This window comes from Cyprinodon tularosa, unplaced genomic scaffold (assembly GCF_016077235.1).
Source record: "Cyprinodon tularosa strain WSP-4 unplaced genomic scaffold, ASM1607723v1 ctg84, whole genome shotgun sequence".
NCBI lineage: Eukaryota > Metazoa > Chordata > Actinopteri > Cyprinodontiformes > Cyprinodontidae > Cyprinodon > Cyprinodon tularosa.
Window position 1 is genome coordinate 513,777 of NW_024039607.1, and position 23,405 is coordinate 537,181.

At 37.6% G+C, this 23,405-nt stretch overlaps 1 protein-coding gene across 1 annotated transcript; it reads left to right on the top strand.

Moving 5' to 3' along the window:
• Positions 1-7,074: 7,074 nt before the first annotated feature.
• On the top strand, positions 7,075-18,127 carry unc93a (unc-93 homolog A). Its single transcript, XM_038272637.1, has 8 exons — positions 7,075-7,264; positions 9,211-9,392; positions 9,508-9,737; positions 11,995-12,120; positions 12,229-12,440; positions 13,744-13,879; positions 13,983-14,114; positions 17,450-18,127. The coding sequence occupies exons 1-8, from the start codon at positions 7,175-7,177 to the stop codon at positions 17,731-17,733; spliced, it is 1,392 nt and encodes a 463-aa protein (XP_038128565.1). The 5' UTR covers positions 7,075-7,174; the 3' UTR covers positions 17,734-18,127.
• The last annotated feature ends 5,278 nt before the right edge of the window (positions 18,128-23,405 follow it).

The window sequence follows — 23,405 nt, forward strand, 5'->3', positions numbered from 1 at the left end:
TAAGGATGTTGTCACAGTTACATATATTGTCCCAGTTATGATCTTTTTATGACTTTGAGTGCGAAACCATTTAGTCATGATTTATGGAAAAGGACAAAGACTGTAACCATGTTATGAGACATCTAATTTTAGACTCTTTTTACCTTTTTGTTTATTTGAAATAATGTGATTTCCTCCTACTGATATATTTTTTTGTTTAAACATCGACGCAGAAACTCAAATTAAGAGATTTTTTCTGCTGGAGGGGAATGTTTCAATAAAAGCAAATGAGAAAAATTTGCTTTTTTAAAAAAAGGAAATAATAAAAAAAAAATCCACTTTTAATTTGTTGCATTTTATATCTTAATTGGATCAATTAAGTGGAAAAACATCAACAAAAACCACTGTGTTCCTCAAGACTCCTTCATGAGGCCCTTTTATTCTCCTAGCTGTAATTATAGCACATTAAAATATCTCTTACCTTGTCTATGCTGATGATGAAGAACTTTACATCTCTGTTTCCACACATGCCCACAAATAACTTAAAAGGCAGAGAAAAAAATTATTTCCTCTGCCAATTCTTCATGCAGAGTCTATGAGGTCAAAACCTGAAAGCATGTAGTAAATGTGAGGTCATGGACACGATATTAGTAAACAACAATCTATAAAACATTTCTGTGATGAAAAATAAGAATCTAAAAAAATGCTTGTTTCTTTATGTTCAACATATTAGATGCGTAGGCATATAGAGTGGAATCTCTTTGCTCCGGACAACTTTAACACGGAAAAAAACACAATTAGCAATGCCTTACATTTGTTTCTGCAAAGAGACGATTACACTAAAGCCATCTGTGGGTTCTCCAATCAGATATCTTGGTTTATTAACAAGGTATGGCACCATAGAGGAGCAAAAATGCTGCATAAAAGAAGATTCACTGCTGCCACGACCTTACATGAGCCAGATATGAATAAATAATAAAATAAAATAATCAGATTGAAAGATAATTTAACATCATGGACTATAGCGTGTGGGTTTAGAGATTCTCAGCTAGAGCAAAATGGAAGGTGATCATCCATCTCCCTGAGGCCCTGAATGTGTTTTTTTTGCACATTTTTAAAACAACAAAAGCAACATAGAACATGTGTGTAGAAACTAAACACAATGTTTTGAACCCTATTTGCCAAATTAACCCTCTATAGGGAAAGTTACCGTATTTGATCCCTTGAATACCCCTTACAAATGGAGTCAAGTAAAGTTAAAAAGTTAATAAGCCTAGTTAACAAGTATATTTATGTTCATGAACTTAAACAAGATGTAAAAGCCAGTATCAGCACCAGTATGGACCCAAAAAAAAAAAAAAAGTGCTTTTTTTCACTCTTTCACTCAGTTTTTCATGAATTTCCTATAAGAAGCCCTTTGTTATTTTTCTTAATATATTCGGGCAAGTTGCCATCAAAATATCCATATTTTTTTAATGTTACAAAGGTACTAAGGTCTTGTCCTGGATTCCAATGACATTGTTTCTCAACTTTATTTGTCAGGTTGTTTTTTGTCAAGATGCAATTGATTAATTTCTTTCTTCTTTGAGTTGCCGGTTTCCGTGGGATCTGCTGGTGGAGTAGCCTCATGAGACCATCCTGATCTCGCGAGCTTTCAAGATTTCACTCGCTAATCAGTCTGGAGACTCTCCTTTAAAGAAAATTTGGAGCCGTTCACCAAACGAACATCCAATCAGCGTTGGCTTTGAGGCGGGTTGAGGTGTGAAGCAACGAGAAATGCGACAGTTCAGTCTAAAGAACATGGCTGTCGCTACCCGATCCGTACCGGTAGCACGATCCGTACCCTCAGCTCATTTGCGCCTGCGCAAACAGAATAACTTCCGGGTTGCCAAAAAATAATGTAATTACGGTACTGAAAAAACTTTATTTATATCCTTAAATAATTAAAGAATACTAAAGTACATCGTAAAGACAATATTGAAGACTTTTCTGGAAGAAATGGATGCTTTTTAAATTCAATCCATTGTATTGCTTGACGTAATTTTTCTGGAATAAAAATACAAATTTTCGGGAAATGTTCCCTTATCAATGAAAAACTGCAGGTCACGAAAGGTAGCAAATGAATCCATTGTGGGATCAGTACTGCTGGAGTGCATAGTTAAGTACAGAGTAAATCAAATATTTAAACAAATTTAAATATATACGCTGTGTGACGTATATTTGCGCATGCTCAGAGCAGTCAAAGTAACAATGACAAGGCTAACTTTTTTATGTATTTCTGTTTTTTTATTTTTAGAAAATGAAATATTGACGAAAATACAAAGAAATACAAAAAGAAACCCATGCCTCTAAAAAATACAAAAGAATAAAAAAGTAAGAAAAAGGAAATATAGGGCTCGGGATCCACGTTGCATTGTGGGATGTCGCGGTCACGGCTACGCAAACGTAAACATAGCTCTGATACAACGTTGTTGTTGAAAGAAGAGACGTAGAAGTAGAGAGAAATAAGATGTCAAAATCCCGAAAAAGATCTGGAATTTACCGGGACACATTAAATAGAGAAGCCAGGGACCGGTATGTTGACAAAATCAGCATTATTAATAATTTGGATCCATATGAAGTTCCAAACAATGAGTGGAGCACCGATGAGTGAGTGCCTATACTTCAAAACAGTTCAGAAGCTACTAGTCCTTGGAGTCTCATATGCAGTTCATGAATGGATGGGTTCAGGAGCTGCAGATCATAAAGCCAGCAAACAGTGGGAACACAGTATTCCGTACGAAGGTAAGCTGTGATCAGACGGGCTCTGGAACCTGCTAGTTTAGCAACTGCTAACCGCTAATGCAAAAAACCACTCACGCATGTAATGTACTTTTAACTAGCTGCTATGTGTTTCAAAGGTGTAGTTAGTAACGTTAACTGCCAACCCTCCGGGTTTCTTACGTATTTGAGCCTTTTCCCGCTGCCGATTTTATTATTTTCCCGTAAAAGATCCCAACTTTGAAGGAAAGAAACACTGTAGGCTATAAAATAAAACCGTGCATCTTTAACTTACCAGAATGAAAATGCAGGGAACACACTCTCATTGACATCAGGATACTGTGGAAAGTTATGTTCGGTCGTCTTACAGCCGCGATCCAAGCTAGCCGACGACTCTTTATCTCTGACGCTTGGTCTCCATGGTTACGCCTCCAGGCAGGAAAGCGGTGGAAAGTTAACCCATTTTCTATGTTTTTCCCATGGCGATCATGTGTTGAGCTGCTATAGCCCACAATACAGCAACGGTTTACCATGGTTGAAATCAAGTTAAGGTGAAATTAATCAGGCTGAGAAGGAGTACAGTATGCCGTAGTCATAGGCAGTAGTCTGAGCCGCGGTAAAAGGGTCCGTCAATATGGCGGCAACGCAAAGTGCTTACGTCATGACGACCAAGCCCTATAGCCACCAGAACTTATTCTGTTTGCCCACGCACAAATGAGCTTATGGTACGGATGGTGCTACCGGTACGGATCGGGTAGCGACAGCGGCTTCAGCCGACGAAACTAGCGTTAGCGTGGCTATCGAGCAAGTTTTATCGGAATTACAGAGTATTTCTTCACTGAAAGAAGAGCAAAACACTGCTCTGGAGGCTTTTCTCAGAGGAAAAGATGTTTTTGCTCTTCTCCCGACTGGTTTCGGCAAGAGTTTGATCTATCAATTGGCTCCTCTTCGTCGTCGCTCTGTTACGTCATATGCTTCGTTGATCTGATTGGTTTATTTGGCCCGTCTATCACCAACATAGGCCAATCAGCTAACAGTATTTTCGCTCCTTCCCAAAATTACTCCAGATGGATATGCGGAGCAAATCCATCTGGCAGAGTCAGATTACTGGTGGAGGGCTGCATTGTGCTCCAGCTTTCCTCAATTGGTGGTTGCAGGCTGATCAGCGGATCAAACCATTTGTAATGGGAAGGGAAATTTGTTTATCATTTGTTTAAATATTCTTAGTTTGGGTAATTTTGTTAAATAGTTAAATTTAAAAAGTATTTAGTGTCTGGCCAGTATTTATCTGTTTAATTAAGTTTATTAGTTTATTAATCAGTTACCCCACTTGTGTGTCAACAGTGGTCTGATCCGCCACTATTTAAGTTTCCTTCATGTCAGTTTGTGCTTGAGTTCTTTATGTTAAAGCCTGATGACCTCTGTTTTTTGGGCCCAGTTTATCATTTTTTTAAACCTTTTTGGAATTTTTATATTTTTTTTCCGAACATTTCAGTGGTTTTCTAGCTGGTTTGTGCAAATCCCTCACAAAAGGGTTAAGGTCAGGTGAGCCATTGGACCCGACGACGATCCAAAATAGGTTTTCATGCATGTGCCGATCAACCAGCTGGTATTAATCATCCAAACCCTCTGCCTGTTAGAGCCTGATGCGTCAGAGTGCCCGTGTTTCCCACAGATATTGTTTCCCCCTCAAACTGAAAGAGGTGAGCATCCTGATTGGAATAACTACTCTGATTGAGATACCTTGAGAGTCAACAGAGGACAGCCTCAGCATCGACCTACGAAATGTTCTGAAGGACTCAGGATAACCAAACATCTTTAAAACAGTCAGTCCTTCCAACTTTGTGTCCAAACGGTACAAACTTCTCCTGAACTTCACCTCCAGGACTTCCTGTCTGACCCCACCACCACAGTTGTTAAAACAAGAAACTATACATCTTCCACCATCACCTTGAATGCACTGTGAAAAAAAAAACTTTTTATCATTTAAAAAAATAAATGTTAAATCTAGCGACAATAATTTAGGTCAGTTCAGAAAACTAAGATAGTTGCAATCTTTAACTTTATCAAGTGAGTTCCCAGTACTTTTACCTTTAAGTTCTTGGTTATTTCAAAAGGTGAAAGTTCAGCTAACTTGGGAAACCCAGCTGTTGGAGTTGGCATTTAAATTTGATACTAAATAATAACTGGGACCCTAAACTAATGTTGAAGCTGCTGTAATCTTATTGTATTGTGGTTTAAGGACTCATCATTTTGTCTTTGTTTATCTTATTTTGGTACCCACCACATTTCTTTGTGATGCTTACACTGCGTAATAACAAACTTATCTTATCTTTAGTCGTCTCTTTAAAACAAAATGTCATGGCTCATCCATCAGGCTGCTGTCCTGACAAACACCAGGAGAACGGATCATGTAAGCGTCCTAAGATGAGCACACCAGCTCCCTGGACTTAAAGGAAAAGGTCTATTGAACTCGAGGGTTTGCTGTCCTACAGGGATTTCTTGAAGAGGATACAAGGGATAGATAGATAAATGCATAAGTCAGGGGAAGAATGTAAAAAATATTCCAAATCAACAGCCATCACTAAACATGGGTCAACGAGGTGGCAGCATGACAAACTGGACATTTGTAGGCAAACTGTAAAAGACATCCATCCATCCATCCATCCATCCATCCATCCATCCATCCATCCATCCATCCATCCATCCATCCATCCATCGACCATTTCCATTTATCTATCTTCATCTCCATCCATCCATCCATCCATCCATCCATCCATCCATCCATCCATCCATCGACCATTTCCATTTATCTATCTTCATCTCCATCCATCCATCCATCCATCCATCCATCCATCCATCCATCCATCCATCCATCCATCCATCAACCTTCATCTCCATCCATCCACAGATCCAACTGTGATTCCATCCATCCATTAATCGTTCATCCATCCATCCATCCATCCATCCATCCATCCATCCATCCATCCATCCATCCATCCATCCATCCATCCATCCATCCATCCATCCATCCATCCACTCTCACAGCTAAGGGCTATTTAGATACATCAATTAACCCACTAGTCATATTTTATATATTTTATATTCGAATTCTGATTTTTTTTCTCAGAATTCTGACAGCTAACAAACATGTTAGCATCAAGCCATAGCCATGTCTGTTTTAGAGACTAGCTCTCTAGTTTTAATGACCTTCTGCTCCTCCATTAATAAGGGGACCCCTCGGGCACGTAAAAAGTTGCCTAATTCACTGGCCACCTCAAACACCTCACATTTTTGTCAGTGAAGCTGAGTGCTCCCACATCTCTTCCTTCATGGTGCCCATCTACATTAAGATCCAAAATTCTGAGATTAAAGTCAGAATTCTGAGAAAAAAGTCAGAATTCTGAGATGAAATTCAGACTTTTTTCCTATGTTAAACTGAAATAAAATTAAAAAATCAGTTACCCGGTAACTTTTTTTTTTTTCAGTGGCCCTAATCCTCTTCCGTAGATTATGGTTTTAAACTATTATCTTTTATTTTCCAATGTGCACATAGTAGCTATTTAGTTTAGATGAGGTTCGTTAGTTTAGTTAAGATGTTTGACTGAGGTTAGTGATTTTTGCTAATAAATTTCTGTATTCATGCAGAGTTACTGTTTGATTTGAGCTCGAACCGCACTTTCACTTGTTTCTTTAACACACAGCTAGGTAGGCAAGCATTCACAGGCAACATGATGTCAGAAAGTTATTTGATTAAATATTGAATGTACATTTACTGAATAACATTGTTTACATCAGACAGTTTATCTCTCCTCCTTGTCCTGTTTTAAGAAAAAGGTCAGTTTCACGTGCAAAGGGCCCAACTGCAGAATATGTGACGCGGTGGAAACCAACCCACCGTCCCTCTATGTCCTCAGATTTTCATCTTTCCAGTAAATAACAACAAGCTGCTATGTTATAAAACTGAGTTGATGTTCTCGTAAAAGGAAACATGTGCAATAAACCTTTGCTCGCTGACACTAATTCCTCTTTTTTACTTTAATTGTTTAGTTTATGTGATCAAAAGTGAAAAAAACAAAACTGTACATCTGATTTGTGGAGGACACTTAATGATAAGAGAGACAAGGAAGTAAAACGGAGGCATAAAAGCTGTTCTATGACACATTTAGATGGTGATAAGCAATCAGCAGAAAATTAACTCTATAAGTGGTGTGTCGTGTGTTGGGGGAGGTGGGGGGTGGGTGTACTTTGTCCTTTTAACTCCATGAGGTTATCAGACACCTGAGCTCTGTATAAACAGCTTCTCCTGACTTCTTCCTGACTGACTTTCTTGAGCAGAGCAGCTGTGTGAGGTGGTTGATTTTACTGACTACCTAAACCTTGAGTGGGACTCAAGTTTTGGATCTGTAAAAGTTTGAGTCCGTAAGAGTCGATCATGATCAGCCGCAACTTTAAGAATGTGTTGGTGGTCTCCATTGGGTTTCTCTCTCTGTTCACGGCTTATGGAGGCCTGCAGAGTTTACAGGTAGGTCAAAGTGATTCCTTAATGATGCTGAAGAACTAATTATTGCTTAAAGATGCTAAAAATAAGGACTTTTATTAATGTGCATTTGCGCAGGAAGGGATTTGTAAACAGAATAATAATAAAAAAAAACTGATAGTGGAAATTAATAAAGTTCAAGCGTTGTAAAGATGAAGCTGAAGTGTTTTTTTATTTTATTTGAATCATAAAGATAATACTTTATTCTAAGAAAAAAATACAATATTGACTAATTGTTAACTTTAATCCACAATTAACTCCAAAAAATAAATAAGTTTAATCAAAGCTAATCTCGGACCAGACGTGTCAGGAACTTCCATTAAAACACGAGCGATTATCTCCTGTTATATTTAACGAGTAGCCTATTATCGCTCCTCTTAAATTGTTGCTTGCCACTAAGTGATGAAGTTTATTGGCAATAAAAAAACTAAATGGTCTTACGTAGCAAACAAATATCAAGATCATTATAACGCAAATGTAGGTCAAAAAATGTGAATGATTACAAACACATTTATGAAGAAAAGAGTTTCTACTTTCTCTTGAGTGTCTCTTTCTCTTTTCCAGAATCCCACTAAAAATACTAATACTAAAAAGGCTTGCATTCCACTGCACATATTCAATTAAGAATGAAAATAAGAGATTATATATATATATATATATATATATATATATATATATATATATATATATATATATATATGTATATGTATATATATATATATATATATATATTTACATGCTGAATGTAAAAACAGAAGAACTAAAGAAACTAAAAATGTTTTATTAAACTTATTTATAAGATATAAAACAGGAAGCTTGTTGGTTTCTAAACTAAAAAGAACTAAATTTTCACTGTACAGAGATGTAAAACTATAATTAACCCTTTAAAGCCTGATCCAAGAATAAAACAAAACAGAAAATTACCTTTTTTTGGTCTGAAGTCCTTATTTGGCCTTTTAACAAAATATGTAAAAAGAAAAAACAGAAATACTTTTTTGATATTAATAATTACTATGCGATAAGTCAAAATGTTTTTTTGTGTAGTCTTCTGCCCTCTGTTATCAGTTATATCTGATTGTGTACAATAGGATTTTTAGCAAAGTTTTTACCATTAAATTATGCAAAAGGTGTCAGACGCAAAACATTTCAGAAACCGTATATATCCAATATGATACATTTGGCATTACAGAGTTAAAGGACTGGTTATGTCGCTCTGACACATTATCAGATTACCACTTTGTTTCAATGAACTAACTATGAGCAGCAGCGAAGTTACGCTGCTCCGCCATGCAGCATGGCTAAATGGGAGCTATTTAGGTGATAACTTAAAGAGAGATTTTGTGCATTTCTACTGAAAAACATCTTTAAAATAGCTTTTTATTTTATTAAAACATCGTTTGAGGAGCAGAGTTAAACCTCACTAGTTCATCGCTGATGCACCTATAAGCCTGTAGCCTATTTTCCTTTATTGACCTTTGGTCGTGCTGTTCAGGGATGTTACTTCAAGGGCATCCATGTTTAATGGGTCTGACCTAGAAAACAATCAAAGTGTTATATACAACATGGACTTTGACAAGCATCCAGCTCAACTCAAACGCCAATGGTAACTCCACATAAGGTGAAAAAAGTAAAAAAAAAAAAAAAAAAAAAAAGTACAAACACAAGCTAAAAGACCAAGCAGAAAAGTCAGTTCAGTGTTTTGGCCCAATATGGGAGTATAATCAGAAAACTTTATAATCCTCTTCACGGAGTTTATCAAGTATTCATATTTATAAACAGAACTTCAGAAAGCGCGGTCTAAATCCTTATATCCAATTAAACAGTATAGTTTTATCTAAGAAACTATTAATCCACAATGAAACAATATTTTGTTTACATCCCTGATTGCGCCCTCTTCCATTTCTGATTATTTAAATGTTTTCCTCATGCAGAGCAGTCTAAATGCAGAGCAGGGGATGGGTGTTGCATCCCTGAGCGTCATCTACGCCTCCATCATCATCTCCTCCATGTTTCTGCCCCCCATCATGATCAAAAATCTGGGCTGTAAATGGACCATCGTTGCCGGCATGGCCTGTTATGTGTCATACTCATTTGGAAATCTCTACCCTGGATGGTAAGAGTCTAATTAAAAAGATGGACAATTTTTCTTATATTTACAGTTTTGCTTCGAAACCTTCTTCCTCATTATGCACCAGTTTCCACATTCCGTCTGATCTGCTCTATCACAGGTACACTCTTATGCCAACCTCAGTCATCCTGGGTTTGGGCGGTTCTCCTCTGTGGTCGGCTAAATGCACCTACCTGACCATCTCTGGGAATTTGCGAGCTGCTAAGGAGAACAAGAAGGGTTCGGATATAATCAACCACTACTTTGGGATCTTCTTCTTCATCTTCCAGTCATCAGCAGTTTGGGGAAACCTGATGTCGTCGCTCATCTTTGGGCAGGACACCAGTATCTGTAAGCAGGTTATCTATTAGGTTTTCATGTTCAGATCAAAGCATCAGATCAAAGCATCAGTTTGCTCACAGAAGTCTAATGAAAGTAGATCCTCCTCCAGTTGGAATGTTCCACCTTGCAAAGATGGAGCCAAATTGAAAATACCAACTAGAAAAACTAAGTGCACCCCTTTTTGCAGCATTTCCTCTTTCATACAAGAAATTCAACACCAATCTTCTTTTCCACATGGTCTCAGCCCTGAAGAGTTTTGAATTTTTCTTGCAAGTTTCCAAACGTGTTTCAATCAGGTGACGATCTAGAATTTTTCTGGACCATTCCACCATTTTTTGATTTCTTTTTCTAATCCACACTTTAGGAGAATTGCTGCTGTTTTTGGATCATTGTCCCTTTTATGACGAAGTGAATGTGGCAGCAAATCAAGCCCATATCATTACACCTCCACCTCCGTGCTTGACAGCATCTTCTTTTCGTTTTTCCAGCGGCTAGATCATACATGTTCTAACTGCCCTGCCATAAACGCTTTTTAAAATGGTAACGGTGAGGCCTGCTGTCTGAGAAATAGCTCAGAGCTTTCAGAACTATAGCCGCCATTGTTTTCCTTTGCAGAAAGATGAGCTTAAAGAAGTTCATCAACCTCAACCCCTCCCAGAGTAACTGGTTCCACCAGTTGCTTCTCTATGGTCATTGTTTACACCTTTCTACACTAGCGTTGTGTAGCTTTGCTTTAAGATTAGCAACCTTATAAAAGTCAGTTGGTTAATGCTCGTGATCAACAGCATCTGCTTTTTCTGGTCAATATAAGCAATGCCAAAGCTTAATGTGATTTTTTTCTTGTGCTCATATTAAAGAAGCTCTAAGACATGAGAAAAGCCTGGAAAAAATCAAAATCTAGATGAGTAATTATTTCTTAAATTAAGTGCATTTGTTCCTTGATAGAGGAGGTAAAAGTTACATTTTGCCAATGGAACAAGACAATTTACACTTAAAATTAGAAAACACAATTGTGTTGTCTTATTTAAAGTTCATATTACCTAATTATCTTATTTTAAGAGAAAAAAAATACTCATTCCATTGGCAAACTATCTCATTTACCTACTCAAATTAAGGGTAAATATACTTAATTTAAGGAACTTTTTACTTATTTCTAGATTGTTTTTCCGGTGGAGGTCTGTCCCATTTCCTCTAGGTTAGTTATCATAGGTCTAGAGGAAATTGAGAAAAGTGTAAATGCATGATTTTTACCATTTAGATTTATTTTAATGCTTCCTTATCAGTTTATAAATGACTAACTGGTAAATTCTTCCTGGAAGGACATTCCTGTTTTATTTTCCTTCTGTTCTGACCTAGTTTAGACACTCCCTCTCCTAAACCATCCTCAACAACACTGCATTTGTTGTTGATTACTTCCGACTCAAAGGAACCAAACCACCCTTTCTCACATAAATGCCCAGCAGACACACTCAAGAAGTACGGAGGTCTAAACCGCCATCATTCAGTCTGTTTTCTGTGGTTTGGTCCGTCTACAAAAAAAGGACAGGTCCAAACTGCAACCAATCACTAGGGTTGAGCTTCTATCTGTCACGGATCTATAGCGGTCTAAGGTCAGAGAAACGGAAGCTAACATCCCTGCAGATCCCACACATCCTGGATACAAACCATTCAGACTTTTATGCTCAGGTTGGTGCTAGAGAGCAAACAGATAATGACACCAGGCTCATTTGCACCAACAAAACCTTTTCTATTTCATAAATATACAGCATAAATAGATCAGTGATTTTTTTTTTTTAAAGCAAAGTGAACTTTGTTTGGGTGGGAATTAAAAAAAACTTGGGGATTAAAGTTGACTCTGATTTTACTTTAAAAATGTTCTATTCTTAATAAATAAAAAATATTCAAGTGAGGTTTAAACAACAGAATACAAAAAAAAAACTTTGACAGAAGTCCTGCAATACTGAATTGTTATTATATCTTCATAAAAATGTTCAACTTCAAATTGCAAAAAAAATAATATTTTAACAGAGCCAATACTAAACTTCTAAAAAAAAGGAAGAAAAGACAAAAAAAAGCTAAACTTTCTTTGCATTCCCCTCTAAAGTCACATGGAAATATTTCAATTTTCATTATCTACTCTCTGATAAAACCTTAGTTTAGCACATTTTCTAAAAGCAAATGGAAACAACAGAAAAGTGTTTCTCCATTGATATTTTTACTGTATTTCAGCCTCTTCATGTGTTCATTTATTTATCTTTTTTGTCAGCTGACATCCCAGAGGAAATCCTAGAAACCTGCGGAGCAGCTGACTGTGGCCTCACTATTGCTGTCAACAGCACCAGCAAGAGACCAGAACAGAAACTTGTGTGGACGCTTGTTGGGTGCTACATTGGTATTATTTAAGTTTAATTCATGGCATTAGATTAAATAAAAATAACTATTCTTGCCTTACATTTCACCTGGCCATCATCCTTCTATTGAATCGGTCTCTATCTCTTAGGTGTCGGGGTTCTGGCTATGCTTATTGTGGCAATATTTCTGGACAACATTGACAAGCAGCAGGCCAGCGAGTTTCGGGAGAAAAAGGAGCCGCTTTGCAAAACCTTCCTGGCCACATTCAGGCTGCTGAAGGACTGGAGGCTCCTGACGCTCATCCCTCTCACCATGTACAGCGGCTTTGAGCAGAGCTTCCTCTCTGGGGAATACACCAAGGTAACGATACCTCAAAAAGTTTACTCTTTGTGCCTCAGCCATTAAGATTAAGCTGAATGACAAAAAAAAAGAGAATGGGCTAAATCAGGGCTTCCAAAATTGTGGGGGTCACGCGACACCAAGAAGGGGGCCCTGAGAAGGTTTTTACAATCATTGGGATTTGATCCCTGAAGTATACAGAGGGTGAAATTATATCACAAAATGCATAAATGTCAATGTCTCATAAAATAGACAGATTAAAAAAATTCTGTATCTAATATATGATTATTATCTAAAATACTCCATGAAGTTGTAAAAGGCAATTATTCCACTTAAAATATTTTAAGTCAGAATTCTGACAGAAGTGCAGACACGTAATAAACAGTAATGGGTATGGCAAGCCATCGATATCATTAATGTTGCTTTCTAATCCGAAAATAACAGGACAAATTGGCATTCTGTGCCTGTCTAATAAGAAAATAATCTAGTTCAATAATAAAGTCTGATATAACATAAAACTCTCCAGTTTTTCTCGTTGGGTGAAAAATATGTTTTATCTTCAGGAAATTAATTATTCATTTGAAAAATAACAGCATGTGGTTACACATAAAAAGCCTACAGCATAACTGGCTCCATCATGTACTGCTGTGTTTTATCTATCTTTATTACATTTATGGTACAACATGTACCATAACTGGACTTCTGCTTTGGTAGTATTTTCATGTTCAAGTTTATGTAAAGTTTTAATATATTAGAAGTATCGTGTTTATTAACTTAAAGTTCCTCTCATATGACTGTTAAAATGACAGTAAAGGGTGGAAATCTTCGGACTGAGACTACATTTAAATCTCACACCACCACCTCCAACATAAGCATAAATACTCTGCATATTAAAGTAGATATTGGTAGTTAGTCACATTTTCCAGATTCAATTCAGTTTATTTATATAGCGCCAATTCACAACACATGTAATCTCAAGGCACTTTACAGTTCACCAGATCATCCAGTCAAATTGATTCAAAGTTTTCTATTTAAGGAAAACCAGTTGATTGCATCGACTTATTAACCTGGATACAATCCCTCACACTAAGCATGTTTGTAGCGACAGTGGAGAGGAAAAACTCCCTTTGAACAGGAAGAAAACCTCCAGCAGAACCAGGCTCAGTGTGAGCGGCCATCTGCTGAGGCCGACTGGGGTTCAAGGAGACGGAAGCAGAGATACAAAAAGCAACTGTAAATCAACATTTCTACCTGGTTTTAACAGAGTGAGTTGATCGTTAAATAATGGTTAAATGTGACACCGTGTTGCCGTCTGTCTTTGCAGAACTACGTGACGTGTGCTTTGGGGATCCACTATGTTGGTTTTGTGATGATGTGTTTCGGAGCGGCCAATTCCCTCTGCTCCTTTCTGTTTGGGAGGATCGCTCGGTACATCGGAAGAGCTACGCTCTTCTTCTTTGGTAAAACTTCTCTTCAAATTTGTAAAAATTACTTTTTTTATCATCAGTGGTTTTCTAATGTGACACGTCAAAGCCTGTTATTTCATGAAGGCTTTGTTTGCAGCCGCTGCGGCCAACTTGTCCTGCATCATCGCTCTCCTGCTCTGGAGGCCTCACCCTGATCAGCTGCCCGTCTTTTTTGTGTTTCCCGCCCTTTGGGGCATGGCAGACGCCATCTGGCAAACTCAGACTAACGGTAAGGAAAACCCTGAAGCGTCTCTTTGCTTTTGGAAAGCAGGAGCAGGAACCTCCAGAACTACTTTAGTTTTTTTTGTATGTTTTTTAATGCATAGATTTCCATGTGCATAGTATATTTATTTTTTTAAATATCTCACTTATTTGACCCAAATATGCTGATGAAGGTTCTCAGTCATCCAGGTCATAGTCATTCCGTAAAAATTCAAAAAATATCCACTGGACTTGGTTTTGAAAACCAAGTCCAGTGGATATTTTTTGAATTTTTACGGATTGACCCAAATATGTTATTTTACAGACATGTACAGCATTATTATCTTATGGTGTAAATTTGCCCTCAGCATATATTCTTTCATTCCTTTATAGTAGTCTCTGGTAAATCTTAGGGCTGAAACAATGAATCGGATTAATTGTGATTAATCGATTAATTGAAATAATCAACTAATTAGTAAACAATAAAATAATTGGTAACTGGAGTATAGAGACTGTAAAATATGCCTTTAGCTAACAGAGAAACCCACTTAGAGAAGTAATTATATAAAAATTGTAAAAAAATATATATAAACAGGTTGCATTTAAGATAAAAAAAAAAAAAATTCTTCTGTCAGTTTGCTCTATTCAGAACTCAAGTGAAAAAGTTTTAGTTACACCTAGTATAGTTTTGTAAAAAAATCTTCTTTGGCTTTCCGATTATTAATTGATTACTTGACAGATTAATCGATTTTCAAAAAAATTAGTTAGTTGCAGCCATAGTGAACCTAAATATCCCCTTTAAAGAACAATAAAAAATCTTTTTATTTCTATAAATATTTTCCTCAAATTTTTGTTCGTTATTAACCTGCAGTTATTTCAAATTATTAAATTCTGTAATAAAAAATGTTTGCAGAAACAAAATTTAAGGTGAAACGAGTGGCGTTGGAAGCATTTAAAATGTTTTTGCATGTGTGTGTGTGTGTGGGAGGGGGGGTAAAATTGGTGACTTTATTGTTCTACTGAGGTTCTAATTTCATGTTTCTAATGCAAAACCTTTAACTATGATATTAACAATCTTTGCAGAGATAATCTGTTCACACATAGGAATCAGTGCAAGTGGACATAAACTTCCAAAAATGTAATTTATTTAGAGGTCTGTGACAGAGCTTCCTCTGTCCGCCGTCGCCTCACCACCATCACTGATCTGTTACAGCTGATCCAGACTCTGTCCTGGCAGAAGTCCACTCCTGATAAACTCATAACATCACCGGACAGGCTGAGACGAGCCCCCGGCTCTTCTTTTATCTTCTGCTGCCTGGAACAGCTGCTTTAAAAGCTGTTATGAGCAACAAGCTCAGTTTGGGCTCTCACAAGGCTACTTTAATTATGTTATGTCAAACTCGAGGAGTGGTGTCCTAGAGGTCAGGGCATTGCGCTTGGGTCTCAGAGGTTCTAAGTTCAAGCCTTGCTCAAGGGTCTTGCTCAGGGTCCCTGAGCAAGACCCTTAACCCCACACTGCTCCCCGGGCGCTGCACAATGGCAGCCCACTGCTCCCCAAGGGGATGGGTTAAATGCAAGGTTAAATTTCTCCATTGTGAGATCAATAAAGTCAATCAATCAATACAGACAGTGAATTTTCTTGCTTTGTACTTGTGACAGTTTAATGACAATAAAGTTAAATTCTATTCTTTAACTTTTTTTTTTCTAATTAATCATAATCTGACGTTGAAATCGGGAACATTTGTTGGGACGTGCGGTCCAAAACGGACACGGTTGGTGAAGCAATGTTAAAATATTTGTTTCATTGAACTATATGAATTATTTAACATGATCTAGGCATCATTTATGAAAATATGTAAAAAACAAAACAAAAAAAACAAAGGTTTTTAGCTAGAAGTAGGAATACTGAGATGTCAGAGGGACTGATGTTACATTGTCCAGTTTTAATATGGTACAGCTCACACTTGTCAAGATGAAGTTTATGATTACAAAAATGGAAATCTAAATAAGTGGTTTTTTTTCTTAACTTAAGTGCATTTTTTCATGAATTGAGGTGGAAAGTGAGACACATTGCTGTTGGAACAAGACAATTTACTTTGAAAATAAGAAAGAAACTATTGCATTGTCTTTTTTCAAGTGCATCTTATCTAATGATTTTATTCTAAGAATAAAAATACTCAAATCATCTTATTTACCTAGTAAAATAAGGGGAAAATAAATTTAAGAAATCTTTACTTAGTTCTAGATCATTTTTGCAGTATATCCTGAAAATCTCTCAAAAACTTTGAGGATATGTGGAACGGATGTGAGAGGATCTGACACATACAAGAGGACGTTGTCCGCATATAACGAAATTTTAATAATAATAATAATAATTGAACTTTATTGATCTCACACTGGAGAATGTTACCTCTGCATTTAACCCTTCCCTTTGAAGAGCAGTGGGCTGCCATTGTGCGGTGCCTGGGGAGCACTCTGGAGGTTAAGGGTCTTGCTCAGGGAACCAGAGTGGCAGTCTGTGGGAGTGGGGCTCGAACTCAGAACCTCTGGATTCTAAGCTCTATACCCTAATAGGTCCCCACTCCTTGTAAGTTCCTGGTTGTCTCTGAAGATCCGTTTGATATCAGTACATTGTCTAATAATATTAGCTAGGGGCTCTATCACCAAGGCGACAAGCAAAGGGGACAAGGGACATCGCTGTCTAGTCCCATGTTGAAGAGGAAAATAAGGTCTTTGGTTCTGACAGAAGCCAACGGGGAGGTTTATCACAATTTGACCCAGGAAATAAAAGGATCTCTAAACGTTTTTCTGTTAAAGGTGAACTCCATATTTATTTGTATTTGTATTTTTGCTTAATTTTAATTTAACTTAATAATTTCTTTCCCTGTAAGCTGCTGGTAACCCTAATTTCCGGAGGGAGTCTTCTCAAAGGATCAATAAAGTTCTGTCTAAGTCTAAGTCTAGTAGAAATGTGACCCAGAAATATCAGTGCTTAAATGTCCATTAGTGAATTTCTAATTATAACGTCAAAAGGACGTTTTCCGTTATGTAGGATACATGCTCGGTAAGAGGGATTGCTGCTAAAGCAACTTAATCAATTGCTGCTAAGCCAAGAGGAATGAATCCTGCTAGACGACTTAATTCCATCTGTTGTCCATCTGTCACCAATTTGAATAATAAAAAAAAATTGTACAACATTGTTTGAGAAAATGGATCAGTCAGAATGAGATTACATACATTAGAAAATGTATGATTCGATTGAACTGATGCCTCGGGATATGTTGTGAAACTGAATTGAGGAGCTTTGGATCTAGATTCAGAAACTGGATCTTCTATTGAACTGTGACCCTCCCTCTGTTTCAGCTCTTTATGGCGTCCTCTTCCCGAGGGATAAGGAGGCCGCGTTCGCCAACTACCGCATGTGGGAGTCGCTGGGTTTTGTCATCGCCTTCGCCTACAGCACCTTTCTGTGCCTGGAGTACAAGCTATATATAGTGCTGGCTGTTCTGATTGTTAGCATGATAACCTACCCCATAGTGGAGTACAATGAGTACAGGAATCCCACTGAGCCAATTGAACAGATCACCTCTGAGAACCACAAGAAACCTGCAGAAGACGACATCATCATCATCCAAACTGGGATGTAGACATTTTTCCATCCGCTGGAACTGAACCTACATGGTCAGACTCTTTCATCCTGAACTGAAAAACTGGAACAACAGGTGATAAATGCTAAAAATATCTCCAAAGGGGCAGAAAAGAGCAGTAACTATGAAATATGGCCGTTACTTCTTCCGGAACAACAAACCTGAGACTTTTCCTGTAGCTATTTTGTTAAAAAAGTCCCTTTGGAGCCTAGTTGGTCCGTTGGACCATGCACTGCTTAAAATAGATCTGATGTCATAACATAAAAGCACATTAAGTTAAAGACTTATTTTTTAATGTCTCATATAGAATGTTTTTGTTGATAGTTTTATGATTTCAGCAATACTTCTACATATTGCTTCACGTTTATTAGATGAAACCTTCACTAAACTTTTACTGAATGTCTGAGTTTGATGCATAAGCTGTTCCATGCTAATGTCTTATCTAGTTTTAAAATAGAATTTTTATTTCTCTACTTTAATTTGAATTAAATTCATACTGTGTATGGTAATAATCTGCTTAATATAATATTTATAGTATTTTTATGTAAACATTTTTCTGCACATACTGTAGGTGAGTCCATTTGAGCAAATATCAAAGGGCTTTTAAATGGTAAATTATGGAGGACCAACTCTGCCATATTTAAAAATAAATACAGAAATTAATAAATGCTCAATAAATAAATAAGCATACAATTAATATCCCCCCAAAATACAATAAACAAATAAATTTAGGTAGAAATTAAATTATACAGTGAAACATAAATGTATATATCTCTTTAAATTAGCTTTTTTATTTATTCGCCTTTGTGATAATTACTGTCTATTTATTGTCTCTTATAATCTTCAAATTTATTTATATATTACGTATTTTTTTAAGTATTTATTCATGTCCATGTGATAATATACGAGTTCAGACTTTCCTGGGTTGTTCTCAAGAACATACTTGGCGAGGACACGAGTCCGTACTCGCGTTCTAGTGAATAAAGAACCAGCCAGTGACTTCAGGCTCTCCTGCTAACCAATCAATGAGCAGAAGGTGACTCTCTAAGACCCGCCCTTCCTCATTTACATAATGAGGCAGAAATATATACAGAAATGTAAAAACAACAGGCAGAGATAAATAGCGTTGAAGAAATAAAGAAGGTAAAAGATAAAAAGGAAGAATAAAACAGACAAAAATATTATATGCACATAAATACTTTAAAAAAGTAATAAATAAAGTTGAAGCTTATTACGTACAATAAATAAGGTAATTATTACAAAAGCTAATTAAAAGATATTCATATGACCCACTATATATATCAGTGTGTAATTTAATTTCTACCTACATTTGTTAGTTTATTGTATTTTTGGGGGCAATTAATTGTATGATTATCTATTTGAGCATTTATTTATTTATTTTTAAATATGGTAGAATTGGTCCTCCATAGTAAATGGTGTGTAATTATATAGCACTTTTTCAACTCAGGAGACTGCAAAGCACTTTACACGAGTTTCATTCATCCATTCATGCACACACACTAATGGTGGTAAGCTACATTGTAGCCACAGCTGCCCTGGGGCTCGCTGACAGAAGCGGGGCTGCCGTACACTGGTGCCACCGGGCCCTCTGACCATCATCAATACGCAACGCAGGTGAAGTGTCTTGTCCAAGGACACGACGACACTGAAAGCCCCTTTGATTTCAGGGCAAACTCCTACACCCAATTAGCCTGGGTGACATTCCGAACTTAGTCCCGCCCACAACGTTTGAGGTCGGGAAGTTCGGTCTGGCATTGCTCAATAGTAGCGCGAGTATGCTTGCCCAATATCTGGCGGGCCAATCAAATTGTCAGGGCGGGCTTTATACGATGATGGACAGATGATCAACAGTAACGTAATCAACCACAGCACCAAACGGTGATGCAACTCGGCTTGAACGACGAGGTGGATATAGCCAGCGGTCGTTGCCAGCTCTTTTTCGGAAGCCCGGAATCCTGGCTGCTGAACAACAAGTGGAGGGACATGCTAGGCTCCGATGTTTTCAAGCCAACGTTATGGGTATCGTCGTGGACGAAGTTCATCTAACTTACAAATGGTAACAGATCATCTGACTGTCTGATTTAGTAAATAACTCGCAATGTCGTGATATTAATCCCATGTTGTAACAACCAACCAATAAGAGCACTCCGTTGCTCTTATTGGTTGTAGGTCTATCCAATTGAGTGCAGAGGCATTTCTTTTCCTGGTTCGTTCGAAACACGCCCCATAATCACAGCTCTATGGAGCAGTATCAGACTCATATTCTGACTAGAATTGAGTCAGACTACGTCAGGCTAACTTCCGATGCCACTGTCACCCTTTTTACAGAGGTGTCGGGTTCCTTTTTACAGGTAAATACAGGAAAAGGTTTAGATACATTTGTATTAAAAACAAAAATACATAAAGACCCATATAAATACCCAAGAAAAAAAAGATAAGTAGATATGAAATAAATTTAAAAAAATCTGAACTATTTTAGAACAAATCTTTTACAAACAAACAAGCTAAAGTGATTAAACGGCACTTAAGCAGGCATTAGGGTTAAAGGCCTTAACTAAGGACCCACACTGGCAGCTCATTCCCCCCCAGCTGAAATACGAACCCAGGCTTCCTGTTTGCAGGACGGGTGACTTAACACTTGAGCAAGGCAGCCTCAATTCAGGTCCTGGGAAGAGATTTTGATGACGGTCTCTAAAGACCTCAGAGCATTGCTGTTCATCTAACAAGCAATCCTGAAATGTTGCATGTTAGATTTGTCAACAAAAATTTGGGCTTAATAGAGCATTTTAAAATCCATTTTACAATCGATCGACGTGCAGGGTCACCTTTGAGCACATCATTTCACCTTTCACCGCAGTTCTTCCAGCAGTCCACGCTTTCTCTGCTTTTTCTCATCGTCTTCTCCTTCTTTCCCATCGCCCGGCTGGCCACAGGTTTGCCTGCTGTGTCTAAAAGTAGCAGCAGCAGCAACCCAGACTGACAGCAGTTCATTGGCTAAGTCCTGGAAGCTCTGGAGGTCTTTACCCTACAGTGGGTACTGGTTGGAAATGGACGGTTTCCTGCGTGAATCACGATGTATTTCCTGAGGCCAGTTTTTTTTTTTTTTTTTCAAAAAGAACTGCAATTTACCCGGACAACCACCAGGTGGCACTTGGGAGCTCTGCCGTGCTAAAGGTGACGTTTGTGGGCCTGCAGTCAACTGAAAAGTTTATTGAGACCATTTGCATAAACAACCAAATCTTCCTTTTGGTCTTTTGTTTTACAAGTTTTGGTAACTTTTTTTTTCCTCCTTAAACCAGGCTGGTCCGTGGATCCTCCGTCCATCCGATCTTAATCCTAAAAGAAAAAGGAAGAATAAGGAGAAGCGGCGCAAGTGAATTAGACACCGTGGTTGGACAGCATGCAGTAATTTATAAATGTTTTAAATCAGGTTGGGTCCCAATTAGCCAGCAGGTGGGTTCGGATCCGTACCACGGTCCACTAATCCGTGACCTCTGGTTTAGAGCTTCTTGCTGCAAACATTAATAGACCATCATCTGCATACATGGATATTCAAGGAATACATGAGATCAGGTTGTGCATTTCAGATGGTGCTTTTATTGCAATGTGTTGCATTCCCACATTCATAGATGTTATAGATTTGTTAGTCAAAGCATCATTTCCACAAGGTTGGCATCCTAACCTTGGAAATAAAAAGCAAAGGGACCAAATGCACAAGGTGTTTGTGTAGAGAAGTGTGTGTTTGTGTGTAAACTTGAGAGCAGCCACGGACATATGAATGAACAAACCTCCGAGTTTGGACTTCCAGTAGACGAAAAAAAAAAAAAAAAAAAAAAAAAACGAAAAGAAGAAAAAAAAATGAAACCAAGAGTTTAGTTTGTCTTATAGCCTGCAGGGCTCTCACTCCCCCGCTGGGACTGGACCCGGCCTGAGACTGATTGTCTACAACATTCCCAAAGAAAAAGGTAGATTTCTTTATATTCACGTTACACACCTGAACGAGAGAGAGCGGGAGGGTCTGAGGGGTTTTTAAAAGTTCCAGAGAGGAAAAGAAAACACAACATGCATAAAATTCTCCCAGGTGAACACTGTCACTCATATTGTCTTCTAATAGCTGCTCTGATGCCTCTTTTAAAAACAAACTTTACATGAGTTACATGAGTGTTATATACAAAACAGGACAAAAAAAAATGTATATTATATATTTGTCTATGCATTTATATATCTATTTATATTAATCTTTTTACAAAGGGAGAAAGTGGAACCTTGGTCTCTTCTCTTAAAATATCCATAAAATGCATCACCACCCAGAGAAACAACAGTGGCGAATAAAAACCAAACCTTTGCTTTAAGTTTTTCACCCAGTCCCAATAAGGCAGCGCTTATAATACTCGACGACTGAGGCTGTAGTGAGGACAGCTTCAAACACCTGCATTGGGAATGAGCTGGAGGTAAAAGAAAACCTTGAGGGGGAGGGGGGAGTCCTGGTGGCGCAACAACCTCGAAAAATAAAAAGCCGCGAGGACTCCCGACGAAACAGGAGCAAAGACAGAGAAGACAAAGCGACACGAGTGGTGCGTTGTCGTTTACATCAGTGCACAATCGTTTGGACAGAGTAGAGGTAAGGTCTCACACTTTCCACTGACACAAAGAGAGAGAGAGAGAGAGAGAGAGAGAGAGAGAGAGGAAAGCGAAAACGGCTGGGAGCAGGAATGTTCAGAGTTCAAGCCAGAGAGGAGTTTTAAGAGTTCCTCTGGAAAAACAGACAACAGCGCAGAAAGGAGAGAGAGGATGTCACCTGAAGAAGAACAGCATAGTTATAACAATAAAACGACAGAGAAAGGAGCTGCTGCGTACGATTTTTAGCTTATTTTTTTTTATATTTCATGATGGCTCCAGTTCTCCACGAAGAACCTGAATTTTTAGGGAACGTGCAACGGCTCTCAAAAGTCTACAAAACTGTGAAAATGCTTCTTTTTTTTTTTTTTGTAATGTAACAAGAAAAATAAACAACATCACGATAAACCTCGTTCTGCTCTAAAATAACAAATATCCTGTTTGATACAAAATAAAAAAAATATTTCAGTTATCCTGTGCTAACAATTATCTATTACATTAAATCTGACTAAATGAAAAAAAAAAAAACCTGAGCTGGAGCTAAACTTGGGCTTTACTTTAAAAAAACTATAAGTAAAATCTAATTAAATAGAGGTATAAATCAATAATTAAAAAATTCTAAAGCATTTTAAAAGTCTGCCAGGAGGGACTAAAGACTAACAATTACGGATTTAGTGATTGGTTAAAACTTTAAGCTGAACTTTAAGCCATATCTTCAAAAAGAACAACCTGCCCAACAGTGAAACAAAGTGGTGGCAGTATCATGGTATGTGGTCACTTTTCTTCAAAGTGAAATGAGATTGTTTTTCATAAACAGTTTTAGAGAAAACTTTCAGATGCTCTAGATAAAGACGTAAACTTAATTTCCGCACCAAAGTGGGTCGAAGTTTTAATTAAAAACCAAACAAAGCGAGGATAGAAATAAAATGTCTTAACCTGAGTCTAGAACCAAGGCTGGAAAGCTGTGGAGATGTCCTCAGGTTCTGGAGAACTTCCCAAGATAGAGGATCTAAAAAACACAGATCTAATAGACA